This window comes from Adiantum capillus-veneris, chromosome 12 (genome assembly GCF_014529385.1).
Source record: "Adiantum capillus-veneris isolate H3 chromosome 12, ASM1452938v2, whole genome shotgun sequence".
In the NCBI taxonomy this organism is placed as follows: Eukaryota; Viridiplantae; Streptophyta; class Polypodiopsida; order Polypodiales; family Pteridaceae; genus Adiantum; species Adiantum capillus-veneris.
The window spans coordinates 39736158-39758223 of record NC_140942.1 but is presented as its reverse complement, the minus strand read 5'-3'; the positions used below and the strand labels follow the sequence as shown (position 1 = coordinate 39758223).

Here is a 22066-nt window from a genome sequence, read left to right as displayed (position 1 = left end):
TTCGTTACATTTCCATTTTGTTTGAGTGGCAAAATGGCATGAAGACTTAGAGAGGTGAAGTAGGACATTTACAACCTATCTTCAATGCCTAGTTTTTTTCTTGGTGGCACATGTTGAAAATGCCTTATCTCTAGGACCCTTATGAATCTCAATTGATGGTGTACGTAATATTGTTGCCAAATCCAAAATTCATGTGCAAAATACATGTGCATGCGTGCGTGCATGCATGCAAGCATGTGTGTGTGTGTGTGTGTGTGAGAGAGAGAGAGAGAGAGAGAGAGAGAGAGAGAGAGTATATAATTTCCATAAAATAATTACATTTCAAATCTTTCTATGCATGTAAAGTGGTACTAGGGATCAAAATATCATAAAGGCTAAATTAGTTTTGTAGCTTTAGAAACATGCACCATTGTATGTAGTTTTGTGTTTGCTATTTTCAATCCTTAATTCCCTTGGTTTCACACTTTTAAATGCCTTATCTAGGACCCTTATGAAGCTCAATTGATGGTGTATAGGATATTGTTGCCAAATCCAAAATATGTGTGTGTGTGTGTGTGTGTGTGAGAGAGAGAGAGAGAGAGAGAGAGAGAGAGTGTGTGTGTGAGAGAGAGAGAGAGAGTGAGTATAGAGCTTCCATAAAATAATTAAATTTGAGATCTTTCTATGCTTGTAAAGTGGTACTAGGGATCAGAACATGATAAAGGCATTGACGGGAGCTAACTCATTTGGTTGAAACATTCACCTCTGTGATCCAAGTCATGGGTTTGAATGCGGTTGAATGATGCCTCAAGATGCACTTTGTAGCTTACGAGCGGGAATGCTCCTCCTTTACAAAAAAAACATGATAAAGGCTAAATTTTTGTGACAAACAACTTTGTAGCTTTAGGAACACGCACCATTGTGTGTTTGGCTCAAAAAGCTAAGGGATTCAATTTTTACATGTCATAAATCATGCTTAATTCTAAAATATTGTCCGGTGTCATATGAGAAAGGATTGTTGAGAGGGGGTCGTAAAATTGAAGAAGAGGATACAACTTGAGAAGGCAAAACTTCCATAAGAAGCTCCACTTGGAAGATAGCCTAATCTTGGGCCTACAAACCATGTGAGAAATGAGGTCTTTGGGCTCTTGCTTTGCATTTCTTACCTCAAGAAGTTGCTCTCGCCACATTTGTTGAGGTCCCTCCAATTCTACCACCCACCCTTTTAGTTTGGCAACTTGAACAAGGCTTTCACTTGATGTGGCTAACACTTTATCATGAAGGAACTCCTCAAGGTGATTAAGCATCTCCACACCAAGTCCCTTGCATTGATCCTCAATTGCTTCCTTGTAGTCAAGTTGGATAGTGCAAAGATAGACTCCCACTGGCATGTTCTTATCCAAGAGTGTGAAACGAATGCGACTAGCTCCTGACACGATAGGGGCCTCGCCCAACTCAAAGCAAGCTAATACCACCACTTGATGAAGAGAATGTGTGTTTTGAACATAATGTTGTAGCACGGGAGGTATTGATGTTGAAAGCTTGACCCCTTCACTTGTAGTTTGGAGAGGAAAGTGTTGAAAGTTTGGGTAAAGTGTATTCCTTTCTAAATCAATGTAGCAAGGGTTACTCTGCATAACATGTTGATTAGTGAAAATTGATGGAGGAGTAACTTGCCTCTCACCTTTTGTGTGTGGTAGATGTTGAATTTCTTCTCTTGGAAAAAGATTAGAAGGGTACTTGGGTGAAGGTAAGGCTTCAAAGAGTTCATAATTTTGTGTAAAAGGGCTAGCTTGTAAGGTGGTATTTTTAAAAATTCTTGTTTCTTTGATTGGAAGATATGGCTTAAATGTGGTGGATAGTGGTGTGTTTGTAGGGTGATATTTGGGGGTGAATTCAAAGATGGCTAGTTGTTGTTGTGAGCAGTAAGAAAGTGTATGTAGGAAGAAAACGCCAGGCACTCGACACGTGCCGTTTTTTAGAAGCATATTTGTAAAGGTAAATGAAGAAACACTGTGAGAAATCTCAAATTGAGAGACTTTGGACCGTGCTTGAACCCATGTGAACACCGAAAGACCCAGTGCTAGTGCAAATAAGAAGGGTAGCCATCCACCTTTTGGGACCTTGGTTAGCATTGCTATCAGGTTGAACAACTCCATTGAAGCAAAAAGTAGAAAGAATAATAGGGCTATCAAGGCATTGATCCTCCATACTACCACCATCACCATTGTGAACATCACTGTGGTTGCTAGCATAACTAGTATCACTGCAACCCCTGTACAATAGAAAAACATTATGTTGCCCAATTAGTGCAAAATACAAAAGAATTGAATTTACTTTGCCTTTTACAAGAATTCAAACAATTTTCCTTGTATGCATGTGCATACAAGGAAAATTGTATGAGCATGTGCATGCATGCTCACACTTGAAAATGTGCACATATGAAAAATTTCTGAAGCATGATTTTGCACACAGAAAATACTCAAATGTTGATTGGTTCCAAAATGCAACATTGTGCCCAAGCTAAATCTCTATAGAAAATATGTTTACATAGGTTGATGAAAATATGTTTACATAGGTTGATGAAAGGAAAATCTTTATTGTTCTTGAATTATGAATATATGCCTTAATATACCATTGTGGGTATGTTTTGGCCCGGTGGTCCCCTGCCCCCAATCGTACCTAGCTAGGTATGCGGTGCCTCCCGAACAGAAGCTCATGATGTTTTGTATTGTATGAAAAACACTGAAAAAGGTAAAGCTTTGAAGCATGGGTCACTCATATAGTTCATGCTTTTAGCTTATGTGCACATTACATGTGAAATAACTTCTCATGAGATTTGACGGGTCATTCACATAGTGTGAAATTGAGTTTAAATGGGCCACCTTCCTCTTTTTAAATTGCCCATGCTCTTTCAATGTTCAGGGTGTGAGAGAAATGGAGATGGGTGAAGCTCGCTCTCTCTCTCTCTCTCTCTCTCTCTCTCTCTCTCTCTCTCACACACACACACACACACACACACACAGTGTGAGATATATGTGACCATGTTAAGTATCAGAATGAAACATGATACATGAGATCTTTTAGCACAAAAGATTATAGTTAATTTTTTATTCAATTTTGTACTAATATTAGAAATGGAATCTCTGTTTCTCTATTCTAAAAGTCCCCCTTCACATATATTTTATGAATAAAAAATGACCCCTTTTTTATAAGAAACCTACAAATAGGTAAAAAAACTCCTTGTATATATCTAATGATCTCATGTAATATATCTACATTTTTTGAGGTGGATCCCCAAATAATCTCATAAGACCTCAAAGGAGACTACCACCTTAAAAAGCACTACAAGCCTTGAAAGTAAGATTAAAGAGAGCATTCTCACCATAAGCATTCCCAAGACATGATCCATCATGAAAGCCAAGAACGACCATTATACAAAGGATCATCAAGGTGTAGTTCACTTGAGGGGAATATACTTGTCCTCTATGCTTTTCAGAGGTGTGAATAATTTGGACTTGTGGAAAACAATCCAAATTCACACACTGCTTGACTAGTGAGAAGCATGCTAAGATAAGGCCTTGGCTTGCCACAATAGCAGCAAGTGTGGACACAATGAACATTGGCCAAAAGATAAATGTAGGTGTGGATCTGAAAAATGCTTGTCCTTGATGCTTCGGATTATTGATGAGATATGCAGCTAACCCTGCATAAGTAATCACATTGGAAGGATACACCACGAGTAGAAATCCAAGCTGCAGGACATAAAATAAGAAGAATTTGTTCTCTTTAATACAATTCACTACAATAATGATGAGTGAGTCAAAAAGTTTTGATTAATCTGATCATTATTTTGTGATTATGGTCCATTCAATGGTCAAGTCCTCATGTTTACATATTCCTACATAGATGTATACATGTGTGCATCTAGATGTACACACACACACACACACACATGCATAAACACACATTTATATAATTGTTTGTATGTATGCATGTTTGTGTGCATGTATGCATTCATATATGCACATGTATCTAGATATAAATAAAGTAATAAATAAAAATACTTACGCCAATATACGCACATGCACGCATACACACACACACACACATAGAGGGAGAGAGAGACGCAAAGTACACACTTAATATGATATGTGCCATAAATATATCATTTAGAAGGCTTATCAATTACTTGACCCCTTTAAATTTGAGCATCCAAATGAAGAATTTTAGGGTTGATTGAGGTCACATAGAAGAATATACAAGATCTAAGCAGTCTTGATTTATAGTTGTTTCTATTTTTTGAAAAATTCAATAGTTATCATTTTTCAAATCTATATTCAGGTGCAAAAACAAATGGAGTCCAATGTTTTCTCAATTATCTAACAATGTTCTCAAAGATCAAATAAAAAAGACTACCTGTATTGATTGCCTCTTGAAATGCCCAAGATCTGCAAACATAGCTTCAGCACCTACATTCAAAATAATTTGTTATAAATTATGGACATTAAAAACACAATCATGGAAGAAATTGTAAATATTGTAGATCAAGACACCATAATGTTTCAAATATAATATAAAAAAAGTACGTTTTCATCTCATAGAAGTTAGTTTATGGTATAATTATGTCAAGGACCATAATTAGGCTTCCTTGAGTGTAAAAAGTCCTCTAATGGTTGCATTTTCACACTTGATTTTCTTTATAAGTGATTATGTAGAGCATTTCGATATGTTGGTGAGCTCATTCATAAGGTTAAAAGAGATAATTTGAGCTTTGCTGATTAGGTAGGACATTTTGATATGATGGTGAGCTCATTCATGAGGTTAAAAGAGATAATTTGAACTCTAAAAGTATTTAACATAAGGCAATACCACCATCACACTGCTTGAATTGTATACCCAAGTAATGAGGCAACATCCCCAAATCTTTCATCTTGAAAGTAGCATTCAAATCAGACTTAAATTTAGCAATATGTGCCTTGTTTGGATCAGTGATCAGCAAATCATCCACATATAGAACAACAATGAGAAGTACATCACCCTCACGCTTAAAATACAAAGTGCTTCCTAGTGGACTGTTACAAAAGCATCATTGAATAAATGAGTGTCAGATTTCTCATGCCAAGCACGAAGAGGCTGCTTCAACCTATACAAAGTTTTCTTACATTTGCACACTTTATCCTCTTGTCCTTTCTTGACAAAATTGCGAGGCTGTGCTACATAAACTTCCTCAAATATGTCACCATTCAAGAAAGTAGTAACAATGTTTGATTGATGTACATCCCAACAAAAATGAGTTGCCAATGCACATAGAAAATGCACAATAGTCATACACAAGTGGGAGCAAAAGTCTCTTCATAATCTATGCATTTCTATTGTCCATAGCCTTTTGCAACAAGTAGAGCCTTATAGTGATCAATTTCACCATTGAGCTTGCGTTTCAACTTGTAAACCCACGTTGTACCAATGGAAAATCACATAAAGTCCATGTTTCATTTTCTATAAGTACATCATATTCTGATTGCATGACAGCCATCCCAATTTTTTGAATTCTATGCTTCATCAAAATACAAAGGTTCCTCTACATCACATAAGCTAGAAACAGCCAAAGGATAACAATCTGATGCATAAGATGCATGGCAAGAACCTGAACGAGTATGACTAGACAAATGTGCATCCAGTTTACTATCACGCAAAGTATGCACAAACCAATTTGTCATACTTCTAGCCTAGCTACTCATTCTTAGCCCTTTCCTCATCAAGTACATCATGTACATCTACATCAGTAATAGGTTGATCTGTAACATTTTTGAAAACCCCCATAGGTTGTACACTTGCCTCATTTGAATTTCCAATCAAATTTTTAGAAAAGAGGCAACAAGCTGCCTGTGAGCTTACATTACTCCCTCTAGTACATGACAGTAAGGGTTGAACAAATCTTCCACAAACACAACATCCATGAGACTAAGATACGCTTTGTTTGTGGATAGTACAACCTGTAATCTTTGCTTTTAGTATTGTAACCAACAAAAATTCATTTGATAGCCTTATTATCTAATTTTAGTGTTTGGTTTGTGGCACCAAAGCATAAGCCAAAAAACCAAAAATGCGCATATGATCAATAGATGGTTTTCTGTCATACCATGCTTCATATGGAGTCATAGACTAGAAATATTTTGTAGGATACATGTTAAGTACATAAGTGGTACACATGATAGCCTCAAGCCAAAATCCATGTGACAAAGCTTGACTCTTGACCATACATCATGCCATCTCCGTAAGTGACACCATTTCAGCAACACCATTTTGCTAAGGTGTATACATCATTGTACATTGGTGTTTTATCCCACAACTAGTCAGAAATGCATTAAATTCATGAGACATACTCCCCCCCTCTATCAGAAGGGACCAGGTGCCCATAGTACATTTAGAGAAATTTTTAGTCATAGCAAAAATTGCTTGAAGCACACAAACACTTCGGACTTAGTTTTACGCGGATATACCCATGCATGCATGGAGTGATCATCAACAACGAAAGTCACAAAGTAAAGGTAATTTCCAAAGGACGGAGTTTGCATGGGCCCACAAACATCACTATGCACAAGCTATAACTTGCATGTAACCCTTACTGAACCATCCTTTAGAAACTTTGAATGCTTCATTTTGCCCAAAATACAGCCTTCACAAACATGCTTTACAAGCGCTTCAAGAGGCGGCAAAGAAGCAATCATATCAGATTTTTGCAAGCGCAACAAATTGACAAAATTTAGATGCCCAAAATATGTATGCCAAAGTTTTGCATCTGGAAACATCCTTTGAATTCACAACTGCATTTGCAAAATTTTGCCCACACTTGTCATGCAAAGCGAGCATATATAGCCCACATCATAAAATGCCTAATACAATAATCTCATCACCAAAACTAAGATCATGAACATTACATTTTTCATCCACAAATTTCACAACAAGAACAAGTCTAGTAAGTGTAGATACAAACTAAAGGTTCTTTTTCATCCTAGGTACATATAGTGCATCAACAAGTGTAAAAGAAATGCCATTTGTAGTAGTCAACAGAATCTTTCCAGCTCTCTTGACTGGATAAGAGGCATTGTTTGCACAAGTGACTATATTCTCGTGAGGACATCCTCGAGAAAGGTAAACAAGTCACAATGAGAGGTAATGTGCTTTGTAGCACCACTGTCAAAGTACCACACATGAGCATCTGCAGCAACTGATATACATGCATCATGGACAAAAGGATTATAGGTGCACTCTGTACTAATACTATTAATTTTTTCCTTTCTACCTACACCGTTCAAAGTGATCATTGAGGAAAATGATTTGGGTTAAGAAGTTAAAAATGTTAGACATATCGTAAAACGTGGTGTATTTGCTAAGTCATTATAGTGGATCCTATGAGTTCTAGGAATAACTAGGGTCATTGTACAAGGCATAAGAACTAAAGATAAACCAAATGAAAGTGTATAAGTAGTCCATATGGCTAGGCATGGGATATGTGACATCAACACCTAAGGATAAGTAGGTTGGATAGCTAGGCATGTCAAGTGTGATTGCCAAAATTAGCCATAACTTGTCGCAAGTAGCTAGGAATCCAACCTATGCGCTCGGGGGTGCTTATAAGAAGGAAAAGTGGAAAAAGTGGGACAGGAAATGCAAAGGGGTATTGAGGACACTCCAATAAAGCCTCAAGTGCAATGTCTCATGGACTATTCTAAAAAGGGCAAGGCCTCATGGATTTTTTAGAAGGGCAAGCACTTTTTGTATATAAGCTAAGGTTGCATGGCGATTTATACACAATTACCTCTATTTTCATATTCTCTCTCTCATTTTGTCTTTGGGGAATGGAGTCCAAGGTTTGGAGAATTGGATAGGCCAGTTTACCTAGTTATCGTGTGCTATTGATCCCCCTTGGGACATCTTGTGTGGGAGAGTGACATGGGGCCACCTGCATTCTCTCACCATCTTATAGTGGAACTACTCAACTTGTTTGGTTGTGTGTGTGTGTGTGTGTGTAAATTGCTAGTTTTTTTTGTGTGAAAAGAATATTTCTAATGTGGTAGGCCACAGATTGTGAATGGGGGTTAACCCTAGTATGTGTGTGTGTGCATACGTGCACATCGTTTGCTCACATGAAAGTTGGTAGCATTTCAACCAATTGGATGTTGATGTGCATGGGTGCAAGTATATGTGCAATTGACTCTGTGTGCATGTTTACACCACAGGGGAAGTAGAACCTTCATTTAACCATTCCTATAGGGTTTCTATCATCTTATTCAATGCATTTAAGCATTTTAAGAGTGAGCGGGATAAGTGGACTCTACGATCAAAAGCTTTGATGATTCTTGTTTTGACTGGTTCTCTTGATTAGGACCTAAAGTACAAATGAGAATTTGAAGTGTAACCAAAGAGGTTAAATTAATTAAGGGCCTTTTAAGAAGGTTAAATACCTGTTATGCAGAGGGAGGTCCCTCCAAGTGCAAGCCATCCACGTAGTCCATGAAGTAGAAAGAACTTTATCATGTAGTAAGGAGAGATGGCTTTAAATATAGTTCGTTGGTGTTTCAAGACATTGTAAAACCCAACCAAAGGTGTAACTATGAGCCATGTGACTATCACAGGGGAGAATAAAAAGCTTATATGTTGAGTGCCAAATCGTTGCACAAGGAACATCCCAAGAAGAAGAGCCACAGATATCGTTACAATTGCACCTAGACAATAAAAATTAATAGATCAAAATCCAATGCTCACTGCTCGATGAAACATACGATCAAAGCTAAAAGAAAACTTGGAATGGATGAGCTCCTCCAATTTGCCTCATAAGCTTGTTTGGTAACCCTAAGCCATTGCAGAGATAGCCATCCAAATCTCGAAGTATTTCAATTGAACATAAATGCAAGATTGTTAAATAATGACTTTGTAGGTCTTTCTTATAAATAATTCGGTTATGATTTTGTAGGTCTTTCTTATAAGTAATTAGGTTATGATTGGGAACCTTTTCTAAGTCAAAGTGAATGCCATTTTCAGAGGTTGACGATAATCTTTAAACTTTAAGCTAGAGTTGAAGACTATTCTGAAAATATTTACAAATTGCCCATAATATTTTGAATATGGTTTTCATCTCTACTACAGACTACATTAAAAAAAGAGTTTAATCTTAGAAATGTCCATAGAGAACCAACTTTTAGTTTTCAAGAGATTGGATTAGAGAGTTGATTAAATCAATTAGGGCTCTAATCTAGCGTAAGTTCGCACATCAAGTCCCCTTTGTCCGACATGGTTTATCGAATTGAAGCCTGCTCTCAACATACAACCATATCTTTGAGATTTTAGATGCTGTGATTTTGTCATAATTTAGAGGTTTGGTATGCTTTTATTCGTAAAATTATGAGGTTTGGTATGCTTTTATTCATATTGTAATGAATTTTTGGTCTCATACCCTAGTGTATTGTGCCTCTCAAATAAGAAACTGAATTTGCACTTTCGGGAATGTTAGAAAATATCCTAGTTGTAGGGTGCACAATAACGAAATATGGAAAAAGGAATTGTTCAAGTTTCTTAGGAAAAACAGCCTGTGATGCTATCCCTCTCCTTTCCACTAGTGAAGGTAAAATTACTAGTGATGAGGAGAATCTAGAGCTAACCAAAAGACACTTTCATAAGCTCTTCAATCATGTAGAATCAATTTCTCCTAAAATCTAGGAGGCAGGAGAACAACTTTGGTAGCAAAGGACATCCATGGGTCTTGCAGATCAACCCCTCTCATTGTCTGACATCTAGCTTGCTACAGAAGGTCTCAAAACAAGGAAGACTTGAGGTGCAATGGTCTCCTTGTCGAGTTCTTCCGTACCTTCAAAGAAATCCTAGGTCCACTTCTCCTCCAAATTTGTGAAGAGGCTTGTAAAGACAAAGCTCTACCTATCCCCATCAATACAGGTGTAGTCAAGTTGCTCCACAAAAGAGGTCCTATGGGTGTTGTGCTAACTAGAGAGTCCTTACTATACTCACCTCAGCATATGAATTTTTTTGCCAATGTAGTGGGTAGTTGGATCAACCCTATCCGTATGAGAGGAATATTCTAAGAGAAGAAAACTTTCATCAAAGGAAGAAGATTTTTGGAAAGTGTGATCTCTCTTTGGGAAGGCATTGAGCATGCTGAGGAAATTGGTTATGATTATTTATTTACTAATATTGATTTTCAAAAATAATATATATGATCATCTAGAATGTTCTACCATTAAATATAGCTTACTTCTAATAGGGTTTGGTATGGATATGCTACTATTTTCTAGAGCAAGTGTCTCCATTAGCAATGGTCTTTCATAGATGTTTGACCTCAATAGGTCAATACCCCAAGGTTTTCCCTTAGCCCCTCTTGTCTTTTCAACGGAAATGGATGGTCTAAATTGCTTTACCAAAGGAAGAATGGCAGCAAGTCTGGTCAAAGGATTGCCTCTTCCTAGCTTTATGAATTGCTACTTTTCTAGTTCAATTGTGATGCATCTAAGGTTTTGTAAGATCCCAGGTGAGCACCCTTGCCTATAAAATCTAGAAGATTTTGTAACTTTTTGGTAATTAATTTATTTTTCTGAATGGTAGCTCATATCTGCCTATACTTGGATTGCTCTCAAGAAGATAACATTCTCTTTAAAAGTTGTTGCTTCCTACTTTGACAAACTCTGACACATTTTTTTTCAAACCAATAAATAGTATCTCATGAAATGTCTTCTTCGATTTTTCATGTGTAAAGAGAGTGTAAAGCAAGGTTCACCAAAAACCTGCTTTCCAACCACATAGAAAAAGGCCACACTTGAAACTCTTTCAGTTTTTAGGTTAGAATTTGAAGGATCTGTCTGTTTTTGCACTAACACTTGTAAAATTTTACCTATTTTCTTCAAGGTAAGCTGAGACCCTAGCTTGATTTTTGGAATCTTAATTGGTTAAAAAGACATTAAAGGCTAGTTTTGTGCGAACACTAGTGTAAAGCATTTGTGTGGTATAGGCCCTAGAGTGCCTTTTGTCACCCTTCCCCTACTGAGAGGATTTATGTTTCCTTTTACAATAAGAAAGGTCATTAAAGAGTTTTTGTGTCTACATCTAGTTGTCCCTTGCCCCCAATCGTACCTAGCTAGGTATGCGGTGCCTCTCAAGCAGAAGCTCATGATGTTATTCATTGTATGAAAAACACTTGAAAAGACTCCGTTTTCCTACATGAGAAAATTTCTAAATCTTGTTGTGTAGATTGATTGTCATATTCTGCAAGGAGAGAGCATAAGGTAGAGAAACATGTTGCAGAATGTTCAAGCATCATCATAGTGTGAAATTGTGCACAACAGCCATTCACCATATAGCAACAGAAATGACACATAAGATGCTAAGCATCTAGTTATCGATCGGCCTTGCTCCTATTGTTGTTAAGTATATAGCAATTATCATCGATCAAAGTCTCAAAATAACAATTTATTTGAATGATATCCACCAACAATATTTTTGCTACATTGAATCAATATGGCTTACCTTGGCTAAAAGTAGGAGAGACTATCTTCAAACCCTCAACAGCAGACAAAACTGCAACATTTGATAAGACCATAAGTATGCGATTGATGCAAGTTGCAAAGTACTAAAAGTAACTAAAGGTTTCTGGAACAAGAGCTCTACCTGATACTGCAGGAGTCAAAATTCCATCTCCAATAACCATACATGTAGCCAACATAGTCATGCCAAAAAGAAACCTATTCATCATTGGGCTCTTTCCAGCCCAAAGACTCAACCTTGAAACGATACTTGAGTGATTATCTTGTGGTTGGCTTCTTGTTGAAGGAGACATGTTCAAATGTTTGCAAAGAAGGGTATAAAGTGCAAATGTTCCACCTTCAAAATCAAAAAAAAAATTTAAGTACAAAGTTGATTAAAAAAAACAATGAGAAAGTAATTCCTGTATGCAAGTTTGTTAAAGAACTCTCTCTCTCTCTCTCTCTCTCTCTCTCTCTCTCTCTCTCTCTCTCTCTCTCTCTCTCTCTCTCTCTCTCTCTCTCTCTAAAAAGAAAAACAAAAGATCTCCATAGTTACTATGCTTTGCTATGGCTCTCTTTGCGCTTTACACATCAGTGTATGCACTGTTGTGTTAGTCACAATATGTGCTTGCTACTTGCATCTAGCACATAAGAGGAAAAGGGGGGGGGGGGGGGGCATGCCCATGTTGACATGCCATGAAATAACTATATTCCAAGAGGCAATGTCTCAGTTCTTGGATAGCCCCTCACTAACAATGATGTGATCACATTTCAAGAGCGAGTTTCGAACTATTTGCATTCAAGAACGAGCGATGGAACCCTAGCCTTTCACTGCCTCTGTCAAGGCGGCGGCCCTCTTCACGCTCCAAGCAAAATGTCTTCTCCCACTATCCCACCTCATCACACTCCTGGCGCAAGGCCCCGCAATATCTGGGCCACGGTCACTCTCCCCCATCACACACTCGTGGGCAATAACTGCCAGATTCTGCATGGCGGTGGTCTCACAGATTTCGACCCAAGCACATTCGCCCCACATAACCCACTAGCCGCAGCACTACTGAACGGAATAGACCACCATAGCCCGCTGCTCGGAAGTGCAGAGAAGCTCGAGCCTTCTAGACTACTACGCCATGATTTCGGCTTCTTCTCCCAACCACCAACTCTCCCTCAGCATGCAGGTGGATCTTCAGATCCTCCTGAGGGCCTGGCCGCTTCAACCTCCAATGGTCATGCCACGAGCACTCAACAAGGAGGAGGCAATTAGACTTCTGTTGGAGGCAACCAGTCGCATGGAGCCGATAAGCCCTACGTCTTACTACCTGCTGCTGTTCAGGTTAGGAAAACCCAAAGTGATCTAGAGAACAGGGCATTGATAGGACTTCTTGCCGGCCCTCGCCCACCTGCAGACGTCCTGAGAGGGTGGATTCGTAATCAATGGGGGGCTATAGGGGCTGAAGTGGAGACCATTCAGGCCTTACCCAGGAACCAGTACGTCTTCGTCTTTAAGAATGCGGATATGGCATTTCGAGTATTGAGCACTGGGCAATGGTTACTTAGGGCGACCCCCCTCTGTCTGTTTAAGTGGAATAAGGATTATAAAGCTGAAAGCGACTCACTCAACCACTTCCCCGTTTGGGTCGAGTTCCCAAACCTTCCCCTCCATTACCACAACTACCTCAGGGTTATAGGGGCTAAGTTAGGCAAGGTATTAGGAGGCAGACCGAGAGGGGATTATATCCCTGCATGGCACCCTCAAGCCCTCATTGAGATGGACATCTCAGTCGACCTGCCACAATCGATGCTCATTGCATTGGACGATGGAGAATGCTTTGAACAACCCCTGAGCTATAAGTACCTGCCTAACGCTTGCTTTCACTCTGGAGTAAAAGGGCACTTCGTTAGGGAATGCCCTAAGAAAAACCCCAAGGCCGAACAAGCCCCCACGAATGCTAGCTCGCAGAAGAACTCCCCTCCTGCTCCCTCGAGTTCCCCTGCCCCCACTCCCCCTAAGCCAGAGAAAGTATCGACAAACAAAACTTCTACAGACAAGATCAAAACGAGAGGACCCAATAGATTCGCCCTGCTAGCAGCCCTACCAGAGTGGGAAGAATCCGACGTGGTAGAATCCATTGAACCCGACTCGGAGGATGATGAGGACACGGACACTAGACTAGAAATTCAAGTCAACCAAGCAGACAAGATGAGTGACCCAACTCATAACAGATCAAATTCTAGCAGCGACCCCAACAAAGAGAACGTAGCACCTATCCAGAAGGGCAAAGCAGAGGTAGGGCCTTCTCCAATGGAAGTCTAGAAGGACAACAAGAGGGGGCACAACTCGGTTTCGCAGCCCTCCCCTCGAGCTCAGACAAAAAATTGCAAGGAGAAACGTATTCCTAGATGAAAATAATCTCTTGGAACATTAAGGGTCTTTCTGACCCTCTCAAAGCCAAGAAAGTCAAAGAATGGATCAGAAACTTCCCTGTGGACGTCATTGGACTACAAGAAATTAAAATTGCTCAAGAAGAGCTCGCCCAGAGATTGAATGTCATCTCCAAAGATCACAATTGGTCATGCTCCTCTCATGAGAAGGGATCTGGAGGCACTGCCATTGGCATACCTCTAACATGGAAAGTAAACACAGACAAATCAAGTAGAGGCACCTATTGGGTAGGGGTTGTTGTTGAGTCACCATTGCAATGTATGATTCTGTCTGTCTACACATGGGGGTCTGTCAAAAACAGAACCCAACTCTGGCAGAAACTCTCTACTCTAAACGAGCCCACCATCCTCATAGGGGATTTCAACATGGTTGAGAGTATAGAAGACCGATTTCCCCTCAGGGGTAATGTGATCAATGGAGCAGAAAGACATAAATGGAATCGACTCAAGGATCACCTCGACCTGTGGGATGTAGGCTCTCCTGGGGAATTCACTTGGCATAATTACTCTAGAGGTACTAATGCTAGAAAAGCAAGGTTAGGCAGATGCTACCTAAGCACTGCATTCGCCAGAAGCTTTAACTGAATCAAGGCCAAACCTAGGACCACTTCTTCCACCTCAGATCATTATCCTCTAGTTATAACACTGGATGATAAATGTAAGAAAATAATGAATCACTGGTTTCACATGGACCCTTCCCTGTTTCAATTGGAGGCAGTTCAGACCAGCATAAAGTCAATCTAGGTACAGGCATTCTCCAAGGTTTTCACCCCCTCCAAGGCATGGACAGTAGCTATAGATAACACTCACAAAGAGTTGATAATGTTCAGAAAGAAAGTTGCAGAAATAAGAAGGAAACGCAAAGACCAAATCTATAGCGAATTGGCTGAGTTGGAATGCAGCAAAATCCTGAACACTGATACTCAGGACAAGATTGCTACACTTAGGCACCAGCTCCGGGTTGAGGAGGATCTCACCCTCCAGCCAAATCTATAGCGAATTGGCTGAGCTGGAATGCAGCAAAAGCCTGAACACTGATACTCAGGACAAGATTGCTACACTTAGGCACCAGCTCCGGGTTGAGGAGGATCTCACCCTCAAACATGCGGCATTTTTCTTTAGGGACTGGTGGGCAGGCAAAGTTGACAAACCTACTAAAGAAATGTTTCAAATTCTCAGAAAGAAACATAGTATAGAGGCCATCCCATTGTTGGGGGGATAGAACGGCAAGGCCCTCAATGAAATTGAGAATCTAGCTATTGTCAAGGACCACTTCTCCTCGCTTTTCAGTCCCAAGGAAACTCTGAGGGAAGAGGTAATCTCGGCCCGGGCCACAATCAGACAGTCAAGAAAACAAGTGATTCCCCCTCACTTAGCAGTACAACTAGATTCAGGTATAACAGTAGGGGAAATTAAGAAAGCATTGAGGCCTTAAAGCCGAAGAAGACTCCAGGCCTTGATGGACTCCCGGCAAAATTCTACCATACCTTTAAGGAAGTACTTGCTCCCATACTTCTTAAAGTCTGGGAAGAATCAGTTAAACATGGCGCCCTACCAGTACAGCTCAACACTGGAGTCATCAAACTTCTTCACAAGAAAGGGCCCAAGGAGATCATATCAAATTGGTGACCTCTCACTATGCTAAATTCAGCCTACAAAATATTCGCCAAAACTGTTGCTATCAAGATATCCCCAGCCCTTGCTGAATGGCTGTGCATAGAATAGAAAGGTTTCATCAAAGGCAGGAGAATCATGGAAGCAGTCATAGCATTGTGGGAAGGTATAGAGCATGCAGAAGACACTGCCCAAGACTTGGTCTTTGTCAAAGTCGATTTCAACAAAGCATATGACAGACTGGAATGGACGTTAATACTCGACTGCGTAGCTATGATGGGATTTGGACCACGAATAATTAGATTCGTAAAGACATTGCTACGAAATGCTCAGGCAAGAGTAGCAGTAAATAATGGCCTCTCGGAACCCTTCCCTCTCAGTCGATCGATTAGGCAAGGATGCCCCCTCGCCCCCCTACTCTTTGCCACTGCTGCAGACTCTCTCAACTGGCTGGTCAAAACTAGAATGTAGGAAGGAATTCTCAAAGGAATACTCCTACCAGACGGCAAGCAGCAATGCCTGTCTCAGTTTGCTGACGACACCAATGGTCTGCTCAATAACGACGCGAACAGACACTCCAAAGCTTTTGGAAATGTCTGGAAACATTCTGCACAGCCTCTGGTTCTAAGATCAATCATGCTAAAACCGGAATCAGGGCCTCCCTCTCTCCACTTCCTAGATGGATCACAGAGCAAGGATGCACAGTCCTTCAAGATGGGGTCATCTTCAGATTACTAGGGATTCCGTTTGGATTTAAAATCTCCATGTCCCAAAGGTGGAAATGGGTCTTGGATCGCTTCTCCATCAAATTAAATCAATGGAATGGGTTCCAGTCCAACATAGCAGGAAGAACACTGGTCATCAAGCAATTTTTCTCTTGCTACGTGTTTTTTTTCCTCTCCTGCTGGAGACCCCCCGACTCTCACTTTAAGGAAATAACCCGAGCATGTAGAAATTTCCTTTGGTCGGGGGACCCACTGAGAAAAAGACTAGCTAAAGTAAGTTGGGATGTCTGCTGCCTACCCAAGGCTCAAGGAGGTCTTGGACTCCCCAATTTCAGCAAATGGGCGGACAAGCTGGCAGTGAAACTCGTCCTTAGGGAATTAGATAATCCTGAAGAGGAATGGGCAACACTGATATTCAGAAATATCAACAAGTTTTCAATTAAAGGCCACAAGGGGATGCTCCCTCTACCCTGGATCTCCATATTCTTTGGCCCTGAAGAGATAACCCCTAGTGGTTCCCCCCTTCTCAGATCACTGTGGGGAGCTTGGAACAGATATAGAGAGCTTCTAAGAGTAAGCTGGGATTCCAAACACAGCTATTACCTAAGAACCCATGAATCGTTGTGGTGGGCTATGCCTCCTATCCCCCCCCTCAGCCAGTCTTAGATTAGGACTGCCAAACGCATCCACAACAAAGGAATCTCAACCTGGAAAAACCTTTGGCACAAGCTCGAGCATAGGTGGCTCTCCCTTATCGAACTCACAAGTCGTTACCCAGTGCAACCTTGGGAGATAGCACTTATAGAAAGACGGAAGGCTCTCTTCCCAAAGGAACTAGAATGGACCCTCTCGATTAATAGCGACCCCTCCCCCAAGGCTTTCCACTGGGCAAATGGGAGCGCTTTGCCCAACCCCCCTACTCTGAACCCTACCCTGAAAGAACCTCTGCACAGCGCTCTTAACAAGAAATGGAAAGTCGCATTTAACTCTAGGCAATGGACTTTCAAATTCCAGGCCTTGTGGAATAGGGGCATCCCCTCAAAGCACTCCTCCTACTCTGGCTAATTTTGCACAAAGCAGTCTGGACAAGCCAAAGAATAAAGAATGCTGGTCTAGGAAACGGAACTTGCACACGATGCGACAGAGTTGAAGAGGACATCCCCCACCTTTTTATCAACTGTCCTAAAAGCTTAAAGATTTTGGCCCCTCTTAATGCAGGTCTAGGGTTCACACCCATTTGGAAGCAGCTTCTTCTAGGGGATTCGGTTTCTTCACTATCGGTTTTTTGGAATAGAATAAGAGGGGAGTTCTTTTGGATCATTTGGTCTGACCAAAATGACAGGTTGTTTAACAGGGCTTACCAGACTAAAAGTCTGAGAGAACTTCTTCATTGCTTTTCCCTGCAGGTTAACCAGCTGAAGCTTGATCAATGCAAAGTTTACGAAGCAAGCTTCAAAGTGCTAACCGACTGCATGAGCTATTACAATTGTGCCAACATAAACAAGCAACAAGAGGTGCTCCTTGATGGTTCCTACACACACCTGCAAAGGATCCTTGATGAATGCAGAATGGACGTTGAAAGGCTACGAAAGCTACACAGCAATGGGATACGTCTGGTCGCCCGCATGCAGGATCTATTAGAAAACCTGACAGCTTAAATGCCCTGTTTGCAAAATGGTGACGATGCCCCCAATTTTTTTGTAATTATCTTTGAATGTAAATCACTGCTATCGAAAGTAAGATTTTGTAAAACCCCACAATGTAATTTTGTTCTCTACTTAATATAACGCTCTCACGCCCTTTATGAAAAAAAAAAAAACTACACACGATGATGAGGAAATGTTCCAATGCAAGCATTTGCTAATGACGTGGAAGGTATAAATGTAAGCATCCAATCTAATCTACCCTCAACTACTGAGATTTATGCAAAAAATAAGCTATTTAGTGGGATTTATAAGTATAATGCCTAAATTTTGAACATGAAAAATATAAGCTGTGCATTGGGATTTATAAGGATAATGTCTAAATTTTGAAATGCTTACATATGGAAAATGTCACACGTAAATTGACTATAGTAGGGAATTTTTACAATACAATTTTCTTAGTTTTATAAGTTTTTGCGCCTTCAAATCTAAATTTAGAGATAGATTTCAAAATTACACTAATCATAGTCACCTACCTACCCCCCCCTCTCTCTCTCTCTCACTCTCTCTCTCACACACACACACACACACACACAAAAAAAAAAGGGGGAAAAAGACCACGCACATCTTTTCCATATATTTCACATAAGCTTGAAAGCTTTCAACGGAAAAAAATTGCAAATTTCTACCCATAAGGTTGGAATAATGTCTCTCTACGTAGATAAAGACACTTCAAAAGTGCTTTTATGCTCAACTTGTTCAACCAAAGGAGCTCCCAAGAGTGGTATTTTCCCTCAACTTCCCATCATTTTTTTTTAGAATTATTGAAATTTGATAGGACATGGAGAAAACCTAAGAGTAATGAATGCATATGAATATTTTGCACATGTTCCAGTACACACATGCTAGCACTAAATGCTTAATCAAGTCATTACAGTTGGATATGAAACAATACCTAATTTCAATGGAAAAAACCATGAGAAATTATTAGAATTTGAAATTAGAATAGAGCGACGACCATATGAGTAGGTGGTACACATTTCAAAAAAGAAAAACGTAAAAATCTTTATACGATGCTAAATGGGGAGCATAGAGAGTTGAACGGGAGTTGGAGCCGAAAAAAACCTTAAAAGTCGAGCCTTTGATAGTGCAGATAACCAAGATTTGCTGCATGCAAGAGGGGGGGGGGGGGGGGGGGGGGGGGGGGGGGGGGGGGGGGGGTGTCGAGCTGGCAACAGAGGCCTGGTGATCAAGGAGGAAAATACGGCAGCGATAGGGCTGCTGCGGGGCGGAGTCGAGTGGGAGGAAAGGACAGGGCTCTACACAGAGGCGAGGGGGAAAAATTGGGTTGAAAAATAGGCTAAAGGGTGGGAATATTCTGCATTATAGTATTTTATAAAGAGTAGAGTCAGTAGGAAGAAGAGACTTTCAGTATATAAAATACATATTGAACGCACCTAGCAAAAAGGTTGCTAGTAAAAAGACTTACGTGTTAAATAGGAACAGTGTTCGGGAAAAATGTGTCTCAGCTTAATATCGTGTCGTATTCAATTACAAAAAGGCCGGTTGAGGACAAGAGGAAAAGGAGAAATTCCATCCTAAAATAGAGAAAAATTGTGTTAAAAAAATACCCCTAATTTTCTAAAATTTCCTCTTGGCAAACTCAAAGAAAGGAAATTTGTATGTTTGGGAAAATGATTTTTCCCAAACACTGAAGAGGAAATAGGCATAATTAAGGTTTGCATTAGTTAAATGTTTGCTAATTAGTTCCCCTACTATGTATTACTGACCCAATGACTTGCTTGAACAATTGTAGACTCAGATGCATCTGGTAAGGTTTTCCAGAAGCATTGCATGCATACCTTCTCCATTGTGATCAGCGTACAAGACAATAAGCGCATATTTAACCCCTCCAATGAGAGTGAATGTCCAAAAAATGATGGATAGAAGACCAAGGTAGTCATCTTCGGTAACGGCTTGAAAAGGAAGAGATGAAAAGAGGTAAAGTGGAGTTATGGAGAGTCCTCCATAAACCATGCCAAGGGCTTGATAAGCTAACATAAAGGTATTGCTTTGCCTGCAAAACAAAAAGAAGCCCAATATCAATATGTGCAAGCAACAATCACAATATTTTTTGGACTTACCTCAACGTCATGAGCTTCTGTGAGGGAGGCACTGCATACCTAGCTAGGTACAATTGGGGCAGGGGACCGTCGGCCGTCCCCTGCCCCCAACCGTACCTAGCTAGGTATGCGGTGCCTCTTCAGCAGAAACTCATGATGTTATCCATTGTATGAAAAAACACTGAAAAAGACTTTGTTTTCGTACATGAGAAAATTTCTTCATCTTCTTGTGAATATCAATATCAATAGGAGCCAGTTATTCATGAAAGAACCATTTTTCTTTTTAAGCTACCCTCTTTATGAAACAGAAACACTAGTAATGGAGCATAATTAAGGACAGAGAAACTACCTGATAAAGATAGAAAAAGATAGAGTGGAAACATGTGGAGCAATGTTGGGGAAAAATGTATCTCAGATTAATATCGTGCCCTTTTCAATTTCAAAAATGACGGTTGAGGGCAAGGGGAAAAGGAAAAATTCTGCCCCAAAATAGAGAAAAATAGTGTAAATCGCAAAAAATTACCTAATTTTCTAAAATTTTCTCTTGACAAAATCAAGAAAAGGAATTTCATATGTTTGGAAAAATGATTTTTCCAGAACATTGATGTGGAGGATACGTCAATTTGACTTTTAGAGGTTGTTTGGACTACCAGTAGGTATATACAATAAAGACAATGCTCTAGCCAATTGATCACACTTTTGGTAAGTAGAAAGTGAGGCATTCCCATCATGGAGTGTGATTTAAGTTACTTGAATGCTCAAGGTGAAGAGTTCAAACACCCCTACTACTATCCCAATGGATGCTTAACCTACAAGGATGTGGGGTGTGCATGAGTTGGTATCACAAGAAGATTTAGACATTTTCTCATGTAGGAAAATGAAGTCTTTTTCAGTGTTTTTCATACAATGCATAACATCATGAGCTTCTGCTCGAGAGGCACCGCATGCTTAGCTAGGTACGATTGGGGGCAGGTTACCACCGCCCCCCCACCGGGCAGGCGGTCCCCTACCCCCGATCGTACCTAGCTAGGCATGTGGTGCCTCCCTCATAGAAGCTCATGATGTTGAGGTGAGTCACAATGTGAGAATTATTGTGAGAATGTGCCCAAAACTTCTTGTGTATATGTATGCCCTGTCTTGGTTTGATTTAAAAAAATAAATTCATTGACAAAATGTGAGTAATTCGTTCTCTTTTAGCACACAGACTTTGTAGGAGATGGTTCAATGTAAGAGGGCTCTTAGCAAAGATTACCATTGTAAATTTAGAGAGAGAGAGAGAAAAAAAAACAAAGAAAAATGTGTGTGTATGTTCCTACCCATTGAGCGCCATGGACACGACCACCAATTGTGAGCTCCACCTTTCAAGCACTAAGAAAACAAAAATCTTCTAGGCTTATATAGGTGGCTTTTCATCTTCCCCTTTGAGCAAAATGATGCTAGAGCCTAGTAATCCTTTTGAGAGAGAGAGAGGGAGAGGGAGGGAGAGGGAGGTCTTGGGAATGCAAAAAGAGTGCCAATTTACACGTTGTTTCAGCTTTCAACAGGCTTTTGCTATTATGGCTTTGGTACAAACTTCAAAGGATGGGTAAAATGCAAAAGGAGAGGATGCCTCTACGGCACAATGCACAACGCTAGTTGACTGCACTCGCATCTCTCAACTCACGAGGCCTCTTTATAACACCCATGTGATTTGTGTAAGGCTTAGTGCAATGCATTGGAACAGCCTCCCTTGAGTACATTAGAGTCTAGTACCCTTTCAACTTTGGATGTACACCTCACTCATCTACATTTACCATTGCCTTCCACATTACCTTGTACTAGCTCGTGCAACCCGCCTACGGTGGGTCTCGCTCTTACTAACTCTACAACGGTCAGGCCTCCAACGGTCCTTAGGCATGCCAGTACTATCTACAAAAGGTCTGGAAAGAGAGAGAGAGAGAGAGAGAGAGAGAGAGAGAGATGTGCTTGATGCCTTTCTCTCTTGCTAGTAGACGATGGCGTCCTTTTGT

General features: G+C 40.3%; 1 protein-coding gene across 4 annotated transcripts; it reads right to left on the bottom strand.

Annotated features, from left to right (window-relative positions):
- Positions 1-845: 845 nt before the first annotated feature.
- LOC147445619 (putative potassium transporter 4) lies at positions 846-21493 on the bottom strand. Of its 4 annotated transcripts, XM_086525071.1 has the most exons (8): positions 21374-21493; positions 19797-20011; positions 11656-11868; positions 11515-11565; positions 8448-8708; positions 4399-4451; positions 3365-3734; positions 846-2254 (listed from the first exon to the last, which is right to left on the bottom strand). In XM_086525071.1, exons 1-8 carry the CDS (start codon positions 21385-21387, stop codon positions 936-938), a joined length of 2496 nt encoding a protein of 831 aa, XP_086381197.1. In that variant the 5' UTR covers positions 21388-21493; the 3' UTR covers positions 846-935. The 4 variants fall into 4 exon arrangements, with proteins under 4 accessions (XP_086381197.1, XP_086381198.1, XP_086381199.1 ...); XM_086525072.1 differs by lacking the exon at positions 8448-8708; XM_086525073.1 differs by lacking the exon at positions 846-2254 and having other exon boundaries at positions 3549-3685.
- Between the last annotated feature and the right edge of the window lie 573 nt (positions 21494-22066).

What these genes read in the sequence shown, in the direction of transcription:
- LOC147445619 (XM_086525071.1), bottom strand. An exon ending in TTTGACTCCTGCAGTATCAG is followed by an intron (nt 11,566 to 11,655) that starts GTAGAGCTCTTG and finishes CAAATGTTGCAG; the next exon opens with TTTTGTCTGCTGTTGAGGGT. An exon ending in GACCTCCCTCTGCATAACAG is followed by an intron (nt 4,452 to 8,447) that starts GTATTTAACCTT and finishes TTTTGAATGTAG; the next exon opens with GTGCTGAAGCTATGTTTGCA.